At 38.9% G+C, this 18,135-nt stretch overlaps 1 protein-coding gene across 1 annotated transcript in view; it reads left to right on the top strand.

Moving 5' to 3' along the window:
* NCKAP5 (NCK-associated protein 5) overlaps nucleotides 1–17,838 on the top strand; it is a 92,756-nt gene extending 74,918 nt beyond the window's left edge. Inside the window, exon 13 of the mRNA XM_010080326.1 lies at nucleotides 17,557–17,838. Within this exon, the coding sequence (XP_010078628.1) occupies nucleotides 17,557–17,838 (282 nt within the window). The remainder of the gene's footprint in view (nucleotides 1–17,556) is intronic.
* Nucleotides 17,839–18,135: the final 297 nt, after the last annotated feature.

Raw genomic sequence — 18,135 nt, 5'->3', positions numbered from 1 at the left:
CTCTTCAGTCCTCTGTCTTTGGAAATAAAGCTTTAGGTTTCATTTTTCTCTGTCTTGAACTGGAATGTTATAATAGTACAGTAGGCCAAAATGGAATTCAGGGCACATTAACAGCAACAAATGATAAATATTAGTAAGCTTGTGAGATAGTGTAATTGTTGTAATGGCAGAAATTATATTAGTAATAAAAGAAAAAGCTAAAAAATAAATTGGATACAATAAACATTGGATTGACTCAATCAAGATAAGAGCAGTAGGGCAGAGAGATATTCAGTGAGCTGTTTATTTTCTGAAGCTGGAAAATATTTTGACTCCAAGAGGAGCATCTGATTAGCAGAGTTAAATGAGAGGAATAATGCGCTAATATTTTTGTGAATTGTTTTTCCAGCTGAAACTTGCCTTCTCCATCTATAACAGTGATATGTTTTGCATAAAGCACTCAAACATCATGCAGGGAAGGGTAGGAAATGACTGATCTTTTAGTATGAGAGTTCTGTTCTGAGCAGAATACATGAGGAGTAAGTTACACAGCTGATGGTAGCAGGAACTGTGGCAGTACGCTGAAAATATGTTGGTAAACTATTTATTTTTTTAAGAGGGTGCTTTTGCTTTTCATATGTACACAGACAATAATACCCTAATCAACATACTCTTGGAAAATAAGGCAAATTTTACAACAAATATCTGCAAAAATCATATTGGAATAATTTGCAGGTGTTTATAGTTTGTTCCACAAGCTGTTTTCATCTCCCAAAAGTGATTCACCTTTTATTTAAATGAGAAGTTATACTGGATTTTGTGCAATATGACATAGAGATTGTCTAAATCCTTAAGAAAAATGTTGATTAAATATTTTTTTGTGAACTCAAACACTCTACAGTAAGTCCCAAAGTGAAATATGTTATTTCTTACTGTATTTTTAGGCCCTGGTACATGAATTTCAGGCCTTGAGCAGCATCCCTATTATTTTCATGGAAAGTAATTTTTGTATTTGGTAGGAGAAACAAACGTGGGATGTAGCAGGCTTATTAGCAATAAAGTGACACAGGGAGGTTTGGGAAGTTTTAAAGATATACCTAGGTAATTTAAATGTTTATCTTTCACAAAGGCTAAGAGGAATGATAGAAGTTTTCATAGCACATGTCAGAGTCCTCCGAGCCTGAACTGCCCATCAGTCCATCAATGACTGAGACCTACCTTGGTAGCTCTTCTCCCATCAGTGCCACCTTCTCTGGATTACTCCATTCTTTGCCTGATCATTAATATTTTACATACTATAAAAAGCTGTAGCCTTAAGAACTTCCCTTAACTACTCCAGTGTTATTCTCAGCAAATAAAACCACACATGATTATTTGAAGAATTAACTGAATAATTGCCAGTCAAACATTTAAAAGTTATTCTTCTGACTCCTATTACATATGCAAATAACCTACGGGTTATTGAATGCTCTGTAAAGCGTACTCTAAAACAAGACCTCAGATTGCTTGCAAGGTGGAATTGCTATTCAATTTCTATTAAGAATAGAATAGAATAGGCTAGGCTAGACTAGACTAGACTAGACTAGACTCTCAGTTGGAAGAGACCTGCAACAATCATCTAGTCCAACTGCCTGGCCAGTTCAGGGCTGACCAAGTGAAAGCATATGTTATTAAGGGCATTGTCAAAATGCCTCTTAAATAGTGAACAGGCTTGGCATTGACCACCTGTCTAGGGAACATGTTCCAGTGTTTGACCACCCTCTCAGTAAAGAAATGCTTCCTAATGTCCAGTCTAAATCCCCCCAGTGCAGCTTTGAACCATCCCCATGTGTCCTACCACTAGATACCAGGGAGAAGAGACCGGCACCTCCTTCTCCTCTTCCCCTCCTCAGGAAGCTGTAGAGGGCAGTGAGGTCCCCCCTCTGCCTCCTTTTCTCCAAACCAGACAAGCTCAAAATCCTTACCCGCTCCTCGTAGGACATTCCTTCCAGCCCTTTCACTGGCTTTTTTGCCCTCCTCTGGACACATTCAAGGACCTCCACATCCTTCTTAATTTGTGGGGCTCAGAACTGCATGCAGTATTCAAGGCAGGGCTGCACCACTGCTGAATACAGCAGAATAATCACCACTTCTGAGGGGCTGATGGGGTGTGTGATGCCCCCCAGGATATGGTTTGCCCTCTGGGCTGACAGGGCACACTGCTGACTCCTATTGAGCCTGCTGCCGACCAGCACCCCCAGATCCCTTTCTGCAGGGCTGCTCTCCATCCACTCCTCTCCCAGTTGATAACTTGTGCCCAGCGTTACTCTATCCTAGGTGCCAAATCTGGCATTTTGACTTGTTAGATTTCATCCCATCAATCATAGCCCAGTGCTGCAATCTATCTAGATTCCTCTGCAAGGCCTCTTGTCCCAGTTTGGTATCATCAGCAAACTTGCTAATGGTGCATTCAACTCCTGCGTCCAGATCATTGATAAATACATTGAACAGCACTGGCCCTAGAACTGAACCCTGAGGGACACCCTGGTGCCCAGTCACCAGGCAGAGGTAGCCTCATTCACTGCAACCCTTTAAGCTCTGCCTGTCAGCCAGTTCTTCACCCAGCAAACCACGAACCCACTTATCCCATAGATGGACACCATGTCCAGAAGGATACTGCGAGAGACAACATCAAAGGCCTTACTAAAGTCCAGAAAAAACAGATCTACTGCCTTCCCTTCATCCACTAGGTGGGTGACCTTATCATAGAAGGATAACAAATTAGTTAAAGAGGACTTTCCCTTTGTGAACCCGTGTTGACTGTGCCCAGTGATTGCATTACTGGATGGATTTGAGTGGATGAAGAGTAAAGCAGAAGTGGGTGGGAATGAAAAAAAATAAATATGAATGTATTATATTGCTGAGCATTATAAAATTAAAATGTTAATCATACAATAATAGTCTATATTTCTTACAACAGGAGTGTCTAAGCTTCACCAAGATACTATATCCACAGAAAAGTTACCAGACTAGGAAACTTGTTGGTAATGCATGTACTAAGATGCAAAACAGATTTGAAATGTAAGAGCTTTCCAGACAGTGCCTGAAACCGAGGAATAGAACTAGCTAAGCATCCAGCACATGGTTCCTGATCGCTGTTGAAAAGAACTGCAGAGTCTTGCTTGTGGCCCTTTATCAGTAAAAATATAGGCCAGTTTTTTCAAGCTTCATTTCCTGAGTTCTGTGCCTAAATTCATATTTAGACACTTTAGCTGCCCAGTTTTCAAAGGTGCTAGAAATTTGCAGCAATTGCTAATGTCTCTGACATTCATGTATTTGGATCCTGTCAAAATCGTGGTGTTCATATACGTGCCTGAGAATTGGTTCAGTTATTCTCCCTCTGTCTGGCAGAATTTTGTCCTGTAGCACCCTACTTCTATAAGTTGGCTCTGTGGGCCATGTCATGGAACTGCAGCAGGCATTTTCCCCTGAGTTAAAGAAGGCCAAATACTGAGTATTATTTTTTAATCTGGTCCTACAATGTGACAGTTCAGATCATATCATAATGAAACTCTCTGTACTTTTAAACCTATATCTTTATTGCATTTTTTGTACCATTGGAGTATGAGCAACTGGAAAATGCGAAAACTATCATCTGTATAATTTTACAAAATATTTTTATTATTACTAGTTTTGGAACATCATCCTTTCTTTCCATGTTTCTGAGAACCACTATAAACAAGCCAGGGTAACAGAGAGTTCAACATTTATAATACAGCATTTCTATAAATAAAATCCATTGTAAAAACATGGAATCTGTATTATGACATCATTAGTAGCACAGTAATAAACACAGAGGCAGCGGAGCAAGCCAAAGAAGAGCAGTCGCTATGTAAAAGAGCTGTATAATGTGGAGAGCTGTATCCTTTCTGGTTAACTGCTAAAGACTGAATAGTCTTTGGAGGTTCTGTTTGCTGGTGGTAGTTCCATCACTTGTAGTGGCAATGCTAGAAGATGAAGTGTCTGCCTGCCTATATACGAAACTCAGGTATGAAGACCTTTATCTTCTTGTCTTGTTCTACAGGGCAAATGATATTGGGATTTTTTCCTTACATGACATAAAACCTACTTGGTTATTCAATTGGTATGTTTTCTAAGTGGAAAGGGAGCTAATGTTGATGGCACCCACTAGTGTCACATGCACTGCCTTTAGCTCAGCAGTGTCCTTCTGTCCCTGTGAAACTGTTTGGGAACCCACACGTTCTCCATTACGGACAAAAACTTTGATTCCTATGGAGTCAGGATGTCAAAGGATAGAAGAGTCAAGATTTATGAGCACATCATTATAAAATTACCATCCATATTTACTCAAGGACAGAAAGTACTCAGCGTCCATAGGCCCTAGGATACAGGGCACAAACAGAACCATCTCTAGAGGTTCTGTAGGCTCTAGATAGCAGAACACTCCTGAGCGTTTATGCAGGGCAGTCCAATAGAAATGAAATCACAGACAACTCCAATTGATCTATCAGGGTCTGGCTTGCTGTTGCTGGTGGCATTAGCATTTGCTAACCTGTGCTAAGCCAATTTTGTGAGACAGTTGGGAGTTTAACAAACCTGTTTCAGATTGTATTTTGGAAGAATCTCAAGCATGGGGGAAACTGGTCATGTTCTGTTCATTGCAGCAGATGGTATCCCATTTGGTGTTTGTTAGCTTTGTTTGCAGCTCAATATTTTGTTTCTAGGGGAACTCAGTAAGTTAAATAATTTATCTCTCTAATGCATCAAGAATCTGATCCAAAGTCTACTGAAGTCAATGCAAAGCATTTGATTAACTACCACATACACTGGATAAAATGCCAGATCCTGTATATTGAACAGCATTTCAGATGCTCTCCAGTGAGGAGGGTGATACAGCCTCAGTCATTCCACTGAGAATTTTCTGCCTGCAAAGGAAAAAAATAAATATTCGAATAGTGACGAAAAGCTTAGCAGTTAAGAGTGCAGGACTGTGGAGATCAGGGTGATGTTCTGGCTGACTGTCCAAATTGCTAAACCCCTCTTGCTATTAAATTCTCCATTTTTAAATAAGGAATATAAACAATACCTTCCAGCTGCATTTAGAATTTAATCCAGTTCTGTTAGCAGGCTGCTTTGAGGGCTTTGCAGGGCCCCTAGCAGTGCTAAGCAAATAATCATTATCACTTAATATTCTCCTCAAGCATTCCTATTCAAGATGGGATCTTACACTATAAGGGCTAACCACAAACACATTTCCCCTCTGCTGGGGAATATTAAGAATGTCAGAAGCAAATTCACACCCAGATCGTGTGAAGAGTTTTGCATGAGCAGAGCTATACCACCTTCAGCAGTCCTGCTGGCCGGACAGGGCTCCTAACAGTGTCTGCGCATGGAGGAGATCTTTATTCCATTCTTACAAGTATTTGAATCCTGAATAATCTAAAATATCAAGGAAATCAACATTTTAAAGAATTTTTTGTATTCCAATAAATATCAAATGCCTGTTCATTTTCAGCAACACTTTTCGAATTACTAGTTTGCTAACAGGGCGTGGGGACTGCTTTATTCTGTATCTGTATCCAGGTTTCCTGCTTGTATCATCTTTGGTCATTCAAAAAATGAGTGCACATTACCTCTACAGTGTGTCTGCATGAATTCCAGTTGTATTTTAGTCCTCCTAGTGGCCTATTATATTAGCAGTGTTATAATCCGTATTTTAGGCACAGGAACATGTTCTGTATTACCAGTATCTCACAACAGGTCGCAGCGTTAATACTGCAGTAACACTTCTGTACTGCTAAGGTAAACAACTCTTTTAAAGCAGTTGTCCAACAAATCCATTCACGTGTGTGGCTATCACTTCATGTACACATTTCTTTATTTATACACAGATGGTAGCAAAATCAATACAAAAAATACTATCCATGGTTCTGTTGCAGCAGGAAGCACACTGTGGGAACAGGAGCCTGTCCTGGTTCCTCACACCGAATTCTTTCTTCAATCGTTCCCTTTTAGATCCTGTTAGCTGCTTAGCCTGAACCTGGCTGGTATCCAGGGAAAGGCAAAGGTCCGTCCAGCGTCCAGCACACTTATCCCTGACTCCCTTCTCTTTTGAGGCTGTGCCCCTCACAGAGAGTTTGAAACCACTAATGCCTCCCACCAGCTCCAAGTGAGAGACATTTTGTATGCCTGGTGAACCACAAAGTAGGCTAGAGGTTCTCACAACCAGAAACACATGTATCTAAAAGATGAACCAAACGAATCTAAACGCATAAATTAACTCAAATTCCCCTCAGACCATAGCCAAATGTTGTATGTATTAATCAAAATGTGTATCACTGCTTTAATTTTGCGAGGAGGCAAGTTGAACACTTCATAAATCTCCTAGCTGTAGGAACATCCATCTGCATCTCCAGCAGTGGTCATCTCGGTGCCCAGCATTACTCTGCTTAATTCACAAATGTTTCTTTTTGATCATCATTTAGAGCTGGGCAAAGGAGTATCATCTGCAGTCTGCACTGATGACACGAATCGCCTATTCCCTGCATGTAGCCCTGTCTGTCTCATTTTCTTTTGAATTAATCTACATGGTTACTGAGTCACAGCCCAGGACTGTATCCTTCAGTTGTCTGGTAAACATGAGATTAGTTACAACCTGTATTTTTTCCATCAAGATATATTTTAGTCCACCTGGTAAATTATTAAATCTAATCTTAGCTTGTTTCTGTTCTCGGTGTTGTCACCACGAGCACAGGCATAGTGCTTTCTGCTGGTAACCGTGGTGGACGCCCCGAATGACACGGATTGTCTCAGGTACCAGGCATACTGCAGTGTTTAAACATATTCCAGGTACTGCATAATCCATGCATCAAATGAGAAGGGCTGTTCTTTGACCCCAGTCTCTCATGAGGCAAGTGAGAGGGCTGAGTGAGGAGCACAACTGTTTTTGTTACACAAGTCTTGCTTCCGTTGGATGCAGGCAGGGTAACTGATGGGTAACATTGAAATGAGGCAAGAACTCTGCTCGGCTGGTCTCAGGTGCCTTACTTGCCCCTGATTGTATCACCGTGCTTCCCAGTTCCACCATTTTGGCACGCTTCTTCATCTTTCCTTGTATAAATGGTGGGGAAGTAGTTCTTGCCCTCCTCATGGGTTTTGCCACATCCTGCCATGTGCTCCTTCATTGTCTCTGTTATTCCCTCATGCAGCAGATGTTCCTATGGTTCTTGTTCAGCTTGTAGCAGGAGGTGCCCAGGGTGCAGCTGTAACACCTTGCAGTGGACTTCTCTTCTGTGAGAGTAAGCATAGGCTTGGGTCACAGAACGATTTCCTGAGCCGGCAGCACATCACACTGGGCACATTCCTGTGTCCATGTGCATGAGAAGGTTGCTAACACGACTCTCCTCTTCAGCAGCATGAGTGGGGAAGCCACGCAGGCAGACACCTGCAGCTCACTGTGCTTTCACGGGGAGTCCGGGAGCTCCTGCCAGTGGCCCTGAGTTAACAAACGTGTCCTCAGGCACATCTGAAACTCAGACATGAATTTCTCAGCTTTTAAATTGCATTTTTTACTTGATTATCTTCCAACAGTTTTTTTAAATTCTTGATTAATTTTGGTTTGGCTATTTAATACATTGTTTGGTTAACTAATTCATGTAGCTGTTTATAATTATTGCCTTACTATAAAATCATCTTAATAGAAGGTTGGTTGTTTTTTTTTTCTTTCCAGTAGAATAACAAGTTATTTTATTATTCAAACAAGGCTTCCTTCCTGCTGTTTTCAATAAGATTTTTAATAAATATGTAAATTTAAAAATTAATTTACTGCATACATTTGGCAGCATGATTCTTGAGCTGACAAAAGTTTGATGGATTGTAAAATTATCCTCCATAAAAATCATCAGTCATAGTAAACAGAATTTATCAACCTCTGGTAATTTTACAGCTTTTTCTTCATCTTATCTTCTGTTAGGAACTCACTTAAAATTGATTATAATATAGTATGTTTCTAGAACTGTAATTCATTCATAGATTAATTAGATTTTAGGTTAATATCCCATCATGGTATAAGACATGAGCCAACAGTGTTTTCCAGTTGTTACAGAACCGCAGTAGAGAAACCTTGATTACTGTTCCCATGTGGTTTAACCGCCAAGACTAATCAGTAATCAAATTCAAACGACATAAAATGGAACATCCTTCATAGCATTTATTTTCTAGCTGACTTATACTATGGGCTCTTTATTGATACAACTTGGTGTACTGAAATGAACTAAAAATTGCAGGAGAAGATTTATCCTTCTACTTTAATTTGGTTCTGCAGCCTATATCTGAAACTCTTGCTCAGATTTTTGTGCATGTTGTGCCTCTGTCCCTGAAAATATTCTGCCCTACAGCAAAGATAAATTGTTTGCATAAATGTAGAACATACATGTAAATAACTGCACTGTTATGTAGGATTTGATGGCAGATGACCTTAAACATAGGTTTACATGCTGCAATTCATGCTTTACTTGAATGTGTACTGAAAATTGTGCAGATCATAATGTCAGCTGAAGAGGTGGCAAGTGTAGTCATGTAACCAGCATCATTATTTGCATCTATCCTGTCCCAGTTTGCTCTGATTACAAAGGAACTTTTGTAGTCTCATTGTACAGAGTCAGAAAACAGTATGCACGTAGTTGACACTGCAGCAAGTTTACTGGAAAGACAACTTGGTCTACAGCCTCTTTGTCTTCTGCCTCCAGGAGCACTTACCAGAACAATCTGTGACCTGATTGCCCAGCTGCATCCCCTAAAGCTCACTTAGGGATGGTGGCATCCACATCCTTACAGAGGAGGGCACACCTGGTGGGTTTCATTAGTGCTTTCCAGAGGCCAGGTGTCACAAAATGGGAAAGAAAGGGCAATGTTTTTTTATTAGATTCATAAGAGGGAAAAAACCTCTGGTATGTAGAGAGTGGATTAAAATCTGCAGTGGAAAGGAGAATGACCACTTCAGGCTCCTAAAATAAACCATTTTGTTGGGGTGAGGTTTAAGCACGGTAATTCATATTTTTTTAAGAATAACAAAAATCCTGCTCCAAATGGGGAAATTATCACCTCTGTACTTCTGCTTGGTGAGAGCTTGGAAGAAGTATCATTCTGATGTGTGTGCACCACGTACACGAGCATGGAAGCTCCTTCCACAGTGGCTAAATATGCAGTCACGGAGAGGTGGACTGATGGGTCTGGAAAGACTGTTTGTCTCTTCCCAACTGTCTTCCTCAAAGGCTAAAAATGAGGAAACTGTTTGCTGTGGAGCTCACTTCTTTGTTTAAATGACCTCTATGAATCATCTTTAAAACTTGTAAGATGGAACATTCCCTTCCTTTCCTCTGCAGGTCTTCCAGCAGAGAGTCAGACTCTTTGAACTCCCCTGCAGACAGCACAGCCCTCTTAGTGCATACGACAAGCCAATTTCCATAGCTGGGAGAATTATTTCTACATGGTTCCTTCATACTGCTGATTTGCTCCTGATGCTGCTCCTTCTCTATGAGCTGCTTCTGTCCTTTTGCCCTTAGGTCAGCTGATGTACCTTGGATAGTCACAGGCTAACCTGAAGTGAATCTAGTCCAGTGTTCAAGAGGATTACTAGTGTGGAAAATCATTACCCGCTAACAATTACCATTTGCAGTGCAGTCTTGAAGTGCAATGCCATTTTCCATCAGTATGCTGGGTGACTGACATACAGACATTACAGGCCAGGAACTCAGACATCACTGGAGAGCGAGAGGATAAGTGTCTTTGTAATTACCAAAATAAATAGTCTTGCTCAAAAAAGCCAAAGGTGGAAGATAAAGACAGGTAAGAAATCGGTTAATACTTAGGAACAGTAGTCTGAGAGTAGTTCAGCCATACAGAAAAGTGACCCCGATTACGGAAAATGTCAGTGAGATTATATGTTGCATGAGTACAATCCTGCATTTACTGAGTTTGAGAGGATTTTTTTGATACAGTTTAATGGGGGATAGAATCTGTTAAAAAGTCTTTCTTGAATTATACTTTTTCCCCTTCTTGATTCAGTTCTAAGTATCCCAATTTAAAAAGAAAAAAAATCCTCCAAACCTCTAATCTAGGATAAAATTGTAGCCCATTTTTTATAAATCCCCTTCTTTATTGAACCAATCAGACATAATTTCATCAAGGTAAGGACAACTACTTTCATTCAGTAGGATAAACCTCTGTATACTTAAATGCAGTGTGGTGAAATACAGTCTAATGAAGACTGAAACAGTGAAGTTACTTTGGACTGCCTAGTTCCAGTACCATTACACAGGTTATCACTGGCAACATAACCCTCAACATAATTCTGTCAGGGAATAGTATTGAACGTAAAATGCTTAAGTCAAGTTCAATAATTTTGTCAGCAATCTTAGCTTTCAGTAAGATTTTTTTTTTCAGTGTGATTTTTTTTCCCATCACTAGAGAATCAGAACAATTTTGTTATTTAACTCCCTCCACAAGTAAAGCCAAAAGGATCTATGAAGAGTAAAGTGTATCCTATGCATGTCTTGTTCATTTTCAGTCTATAGGGTCCTAAAAACTGAGTATCAGCTTCCTTTCTCACCATGGATATTTCTTCCTTAATGCTTTGTGATGAGCCTCTGATTGCAGTAAGCATTGCTTTTAGTGGGTTTAGATGCTTTTAGATTCTCTCTGTGGGAAGCAAAATTGGTGATTCTGACAATGTGAACAGAGTAAGGCGCTGCTTTAGCTTCTGGAGAAAGTACTGGTGTTTAATTGCTTTTCTTTCTAATAAATCCCCTCAACACACTTGACTGAGCACCTGCATTGTGACTATTTTCCAAGGTATTGCCACTTAGAATTATATTTTCTTATTCCATTTTAAATTAACTTTGTCCGTGCACAGTTGATGCATCCGGTGGCCATTCTGAGGCACTAGGAGAAAACAGCCACATTTGTGGATTCAGTTCATAGCTGAGCAGAAGGTCAAAAGCTAGATTTACCTGACCTGGAAGCTGGGACCTTAAAATCCTGGTGTCTTAAATGATGCAAAAGTTCAAAGAGGGTTAGTATATTCCTAATCAGGTCTTGTCATATCAACAAAATAATCATATACTTTGTAAATTATTAGGATTATATTCTTGGCATTAGAATGCTGAAGGTACCTAGTCATCTCATCATTTTGTGAAAATTATGCTTTTGAAACCATAAGGCTCAATTCACTAAACTATCTTTTATCTCCTAAGCCACACAAGAATTCAAGCTATAGACAGTGTAAGTCTCAACTCCTCAGCCACCTGTTCACTAAGCCATAGCTGTTTTGTCCAGATCTGCAGCTATGAATCATACATAGTTCATGCTGATCAGCTTTATTTGCTCTAAGATAATTTACTTACAATTCAGGATCATCAGAAATGCTGTCCTTGTGATACTAAAATATATTTGTAGATTGTTATACTCTTAGATACAGCAGGCAAGCTTTGGTTCTGTTGCCATTGTTATATTGTCCATAATGCCATAAGTGGATGATAGGCACCTATGAGTATATGGCTTTCCTATAAACTGCTGAACAGACTCATGAACTTAAATATACTTCATATCAATGCATTTTTTCCCAAGAAAAGAAACTGGCACTTATTGTTTATCTTGAAAATCTGGTAGTGCCTCTTCTAGAATGTCATTGTCTGCTACAGCAAAATAATAGTGGGATTTCTGCTCAAGTAGAAAAAAGAAAAGTGAATCATTATTTCAAAAATTATTTTACTGTCAGTCCAGAAAATAGATGAAAGCTTCTGACAATGTAGAAGGGAGAGAAGGCTTAACATTGTTTAAGGTTATGCTTTAAAGAGAAAGAAGTTCAAGCATCACATTTTTAGCTCAGCTGTAATACAGCGGAGGTCATGCAGTACAGCTTTCACCTCTGTAGTTTCCTGGATGTGACTGTACAACTATTTTCACTGCAGAGTGTTACCTCTCCGCCTGATGTTAAATGAGATCTGGAGATTGTTCGCTTTCCACACAGAGTCTACCATTGCATTCTGTCCTGGCTGGCTGATAGAAAGGTGCTGCCTGGTAGTTCAAAACCAGCCCTTTTCACATTACACCTTTCTACTGCAAACCGCTCACGTAACACCACTGAATTCGGTGGGAAGCTACTTCTGATTACACCAGTACATCTCTAATCAGGATGCTGCTCTGTATCTCAATACACCTGTTTTACAAGAAGCTGTGAACATATAAAAAATGTCCCACAGCTTACATAGGAGCAACCTATGTAATGCTGCAACTGCATATCCCACTTAAACACATTGTGTCATAAATACAAAGCAATTATAGGACCAGAGGATATCTAAATTGGTGAAACTCCAAATTTAAAATAAGAAACAGTGGCATTGTGGGATTGAGTTTACCTTGAACATATGCAGACAAAGTAACTAAAAATTTTTAAAAAGGTAAAAACCTAGAAAATTGTTTTCCTTCACAATAAAGTTTTAAATAATAACTAAAAAAATAAAAAGTGAACATACTTTGTATCTCCTATTAGAGATCAGATCTGAAATGAAAGACCTTGAGTTATACAATTAAGTATTGATTTTGTTGATCTATATTTAATTCTCATAGCAATTTAGTTGTTTTTACCCAATAGTGTTCTGCAGTTATACTTCACTTGAAGCAATGCCCTTCTTGCTTTTGTGTTAATCTAAAAACTAAATTGCCCAGTGCATGAGAGACATAAATAAAGTTCATTTTATTCTTGGGTGTAACTGATTCTGAGCCCTTTAAATGCTGGTTAACCAAACTTAGACAGCTGGAAAATACATTTATCCTGCAGGATGGTTCATTGCTAACTCTGGGCTCTGGCCTGCCTTGTAAGCATGGCCTGACCTCCAGGCAATCAGAGCTTCCACATGTTCCCATAGAGCAGAACCGGACTTGCTGTTGCGTTCCTGTCCCCATGCCAGCCGTGGGGTCCTGTGTACCTGTGATCCAGCCTGCCCTTCCCTGCTCCTTCCTGTTAGACCTGCAATGGCTGTGTGCCGTTCAGAACAGCTACGGCTGTGGCTAGTCCTTGATCACACAGCACGGAAAATGCATTCTACCCACATGTAACCTCTCATTTTGAAAGTTTAAAAAAAAATGTAATGTGATGTATTAATGTAGAAATAACACCTATTTATAATATTTCAGTGTAACTGCAGGCTAGTTCTGTTTTCCTAAATTTGCTGTGCTTGAAGTGACATGCCAGATTTTATTATATCACTAATGGGTTTTAGTTATTCCCTTTAGGATGTTGCCAACAAGGAAACATTATTCTGATTCATGACTCATGAGTTTATTTCAAAGTGATGTGACTCGTGATGAATGTCTGTATTATGTCAGGTAGAGTTTCTCCTCCTCTGACAACTAGTCACCGCTCTCAGGTGGTATAAAGCACCCCGTACTGACTAGCTAAGAAACTCCAGTGGTGCGAGGCTCTCCACTTACCCAGAGTAGAACAAATGCTCCCCATACCCTAAAGCAGTACCAGTATGGATTTTCTATACAAAATATAGTTAGTATAAGTAAAACAAGCTGTACATTGATCTGCTTTAGGATGGTGGGCCAATGCTTTTACAGAGGCACTGTGAAAATCCCAGTCCTTTTCTGCACTGAGCCTTTTTTTGAGGTTTTTTTTTTGGTTAGACCAAAACCTGTGACTACATCTTTTCATCTTTTGTAAGTGACCACACCAAAAGCAGCAGACAGCTTATTTATTCATAGAACAGATGCAGAAGCGAAATAAACACCTTCAGGCTGAAATGGCTTTAAGTATTCTTTCTGAGAAGAATCCTGTCTGGGACCAAGCATGTACTGTTGGTCCCATCTTGACTCTTCCAGCAACACTGAACAAAATCACCAAGTCCTTTTTTTTTTTTTTTTCCTGTGGTGATAAAACCAACTGTCCATTATGCAGAAAGTCACTAATAATGTAGGAAAGAGTTGATTAGAACCCATGAATTAGAGGTTAGGTGCTCTCTCCACTATTATCCAATCTCACCCAGTTCTCGTGGATACAAAATGCATCTAATCTGCTGCCAGATGTTCTGATCTGCAGGAAGAGCTACTCGTTCACATTAGCGTGACTCTCAAATGCATTAATGAACTAATTAGCTGAAAATGTGTAATACTAACATCTTTGGGCTAGCCCTTGTTCTTTGTTACATCTGAAACTTTACTAAAGCCAGCAACAAATCAACATGAACAAAACTAAAGACACTACTTAACCACATAAACAATTTATCAAACACATTCTAATAGTAGTTGCTTTGCTTTTGCCTTTTGATTCATCTAGCAGCTGTTGTGGCTGCCATGGAAAATAAGAAACTTAATTAAGGATGAATCTAAACAAATACTCTTTGGTATTTTTTTTCCAATTTGTATCTATAGTAACTAGAGAAAAAATTCTTAAAGAACTTGGGGTAACATTTGTTCTGACTCACCAAGTTTAAAGAAATTAGCAGTGACTTTTCAACTCTAGGAATGTACATAATTTTGTTACTGTGGGAGAAAATGGTTTGTTGATTATGCAGATTCTCACATTTATATCTCTGCTTAAAGTTTTCTTTATTTTTGCTCATGGAGCTCAGGATGTGAATGAGTTTTCTTCCATGTGTCAATGACTAGAATATCATATTTTAACTTTCTAACTACAAATATATTTTTATTTCATATACAATTTAACAGCAAATTTAGCAGATTATTTAAGTGCAGCTGTACTAATAAAATCGTGAGATAAGATCATATTGTACATATTGGACATCTGCTATCTGAGTACAGTTCTAGCACATTAATATTTCTTACCAAAAGTCCCATCCAGATGACCCCACATTCTTACCGCATTATAAAATTAGCAGTAAGTGGCTCTAGCTCCTAGAATAATACTGTGCCTGAAATGGTGTATTGTAGCCAAACAGGCTACACCTACATCAAATGTAAAAACATGAAGTATTACTTTCCACATCACATGAGCATTACCTTTGTGTACTTGCATACTATTGCAGTAATGTGTTAAAGAAAGGAAAATATTATATTTTTTTCTATAAAAGGATGTAACTGGGCAATAAGACATCTGAAAAGGACAACTGTATGTCCAAAAAATATCCATAACTTATTTCTGAATTCTGTCTCTATTTTAGTAATAAATTTTGCTACAACAACTTTTAGAATTAGTTTTTCCTCTAATTCTTGATGTATCGCAGACATACGGTTCACTCCTCTCTGTATGTTTTACCAGTGGGTTTCACTGACGGGCTTCAGTTCACTTCAGTTTCATTTGATTCAATGATTTTACTCTAAAATCTGTAGAGAATACTTTTTTCCCCTGCAGTTTCCCTAATATATTTTATAACTGTTAGCCTTATATTAAACGACAAACTAGGGTGTGCTTAAAGTAGGATTGTAGCCTAGGATGTGCTTGTAGGGTACAATAAATTACTGATACTATGTATATGCAGAATATGCCACTGAATTCACGCCAGTCTGTCCTGTGGTTTAAATCTGTCCTTCAGCCAGTCAGAGACCCTGCTGTTATTTCAATACCTCACCTGGACTGCTCTGTGCAGCAAATACTGTAGGTGCCTCTGGCTCTCCTACCCAGGAGTTGAAATTGGCCCCGTTTGATTCAATAAAATTGTTATCGTAGACCTTACTAAGACCAGTATTGACTTCTGGCAGCCCCACGTCTCTGCTAAGCAGCCACATTCCATTTATCTAAAGAGAAGCTGTTAAGTGGGAAAAATATACACAAAGAAAAATCATTTGGTCTGTCATATAATAAAGTATTTTAGGTGTAGTGTGCTGAAGAGGAAAAAGTGCTAATATGCATGTTAGCGATGCCATGTCTGAGAATTTTCTCATCTGGCCTACAGAGAAATGAAACAACTGTTTCAGTGATATTGTATAATATTGTAAATTAGGGCAAAGGGAAGAACATTTTAAGCTGATATTGTGGAGAATTTCTATTGAAGGTTCCTAATTTGTGTTTGTTCCTGTTACCAAGGTTTATATTCCTTTATTTCAGAAAACATTGTAATTACACATATTGAAGACCTTTAATTGTCATCTAAAATCAGAATCTAACATAACATCCCCTAAAACCTTTTAGACTGAAAATTAATTAATGAACCAAAACAAAATTTTCTTCTACTAAGACTTTAACATCTCCTGTTGCTTTGCTGAAGTTTTTTTTGAAACATTTGATAAAACGTCCAGGCATTGTTAGTTTATGAAATATGACAAGATCACAAGGTCACTGGAATGGCATTTTCATTTTTATCTAACTAGCCATAAAAACAAGCAAACCATGTAGCAATTTTGTCTTCCTCTTGCCCAAGATTTCCAAGAATAACCAGCATGGCATTCACAACATTTAACTTCCTTGAAGCTTGAATTTTTCAGTAAATTCTAATGGCCCTTTACAACTGCGTATGTAGTGACTACATCATCCACGCATCTGGCCATGCTGTATTTTCAGTGTGCTTAAAATACCATTTCATTTTCTATCTAAACCAAAAATATTAATGTCTTGGATTGACAGCAATTTACTGATTCAGTCTTTGCTATCTGATGGTAATACCAAAAATGAGCAGCAGCTTGCACTCTGACAGCATATCTCAACGTTCTTGCATCTTACCACTCCAAGATTCCTATAAAACACTGAATGTTATCTCAGATTTCTGTGGTAGTATCATCTGCGAGAGGAGTTAGTTACACAGATTTTGAAACACCCTGTGCATATGAACGGCAGGTCATTTTTATTGAACTGCTCCCTGTGCAGTTACCTAACTACTCCTTGGTCAGACCTCTGATTGAAAATACCAGTAGCTAACAAAGGGATAAAATCACTCTTGTATAATCCTACTGTGCGTTTTTAATATAATGTGCTAATACATTGTCCGGTGTTCCTGCAGAATTACACTTCTCCGAGTAGGCTTGGCCAATATCTGATTGATTCTGGTCTGTGGGGATTGGCCCAGTTCAGTATAATTTCCTGTCTTGTTGCTTTCTTGTCTATTAGAGAGGGTTTGGGTCCGTGGAAATCGATAGGCTCACACATGCAAAACGTGAGGTTATTCTCTAGCAAGTTCCATTTGCATCTGTAATTTATGGAAAATGCTATTTTCTCCTCTGAACACATCTATGCACCTTTTTTTTTTTTAGCAGATTCCAAACTCTACTTAAATACCCGTTTAAACATTCCCCCAAAGTATTCTTAAAGGAGAAGATATAAATTACTGTGAAGATGCTGGAGATGCTTAACACATGCACACCCAGGATCTGCTACTTAAAACGCTAATAGCACTTAACTGTTTTGTAAATGGAGTCCTATTTGTCTCAGCAGAATCATTAAAATTATGATTTATCCTAGAATGGACACTAATGTTCTATTTAATTATAGCAGAGATGTAAGCATCTAACAATCTGTTTCTGTTCAACCAGTGAACTTTGGAAAGACAGAAATTAATGGTATACAGTAGGGTAACTTTATTTTTGTAAGAAATATGTTTCTAATATTTCCCTTGCTTATTACAGAAATTGAAGCAAACTGAAGAAACAAAAGAGGATTCCCAGAATAGATTATCTAAAATTTCCCTGGAGTCTCTCAATAAATTTAACAGCAATAACGTACTTCTATTAGAAAAAGAGAAGAACTGTCTGAACAAGGTTGAAGGACAAAAGGAAGAAAATGGAAAGAAAGAAGCAGCTTCCTTAAATAGCTCGGGTAGGCACGACGTGGACAATTTAGAATCCTTGAGCGATTCCCTGTATGATAGCTTCTCCTCTTGCGCCAGCCAAGGCTCGAACGATGTATAGAGACACTTTCCAGTGGGCTGTGACTGCGGCACGTAACGGAGCTGAAGGTGAGTGGCGAGTGAGGGGGGAGAAGAGACGGTTGTTGAAAATTCTCACTCCAAATCGCTGTACTCACAGCAGGGTGTTCTGACTTCTCACCACACAGCAATAAGAAAGGCAAGACCGCAGTCATCATGACGTGTGAGACTCAACACCGAACACAGCAAACAGTTACCCTGAATAAAGTCTTAATTTTGCACTTTTGTGAATATTTGTACAGTTGTAAATACTTTGGGGAAATATATTTGTAGGGATAAA

The sequence above is a fragment of the Pterocles gutturalis genome, unplaced genomic scaffold, assembly GCF_000699245.1.
Source record: "Pterocles gutturalis isolate BGI_N339 unplaced genomic scaffold, ASM69924v1 scaffold10184, whole genome shotgun sequence".
Lineage (NCBI taxonomy): Eukaryota > Metazoa > Chordata > Aves > Pterocliformes > Pteroclidae > Pterocles > Pterocles gutturalis.
Note: the sequence above shows the minus strand (reverse complement) of the source record. Positions and strands in the feature narration are given on the sequence as shown.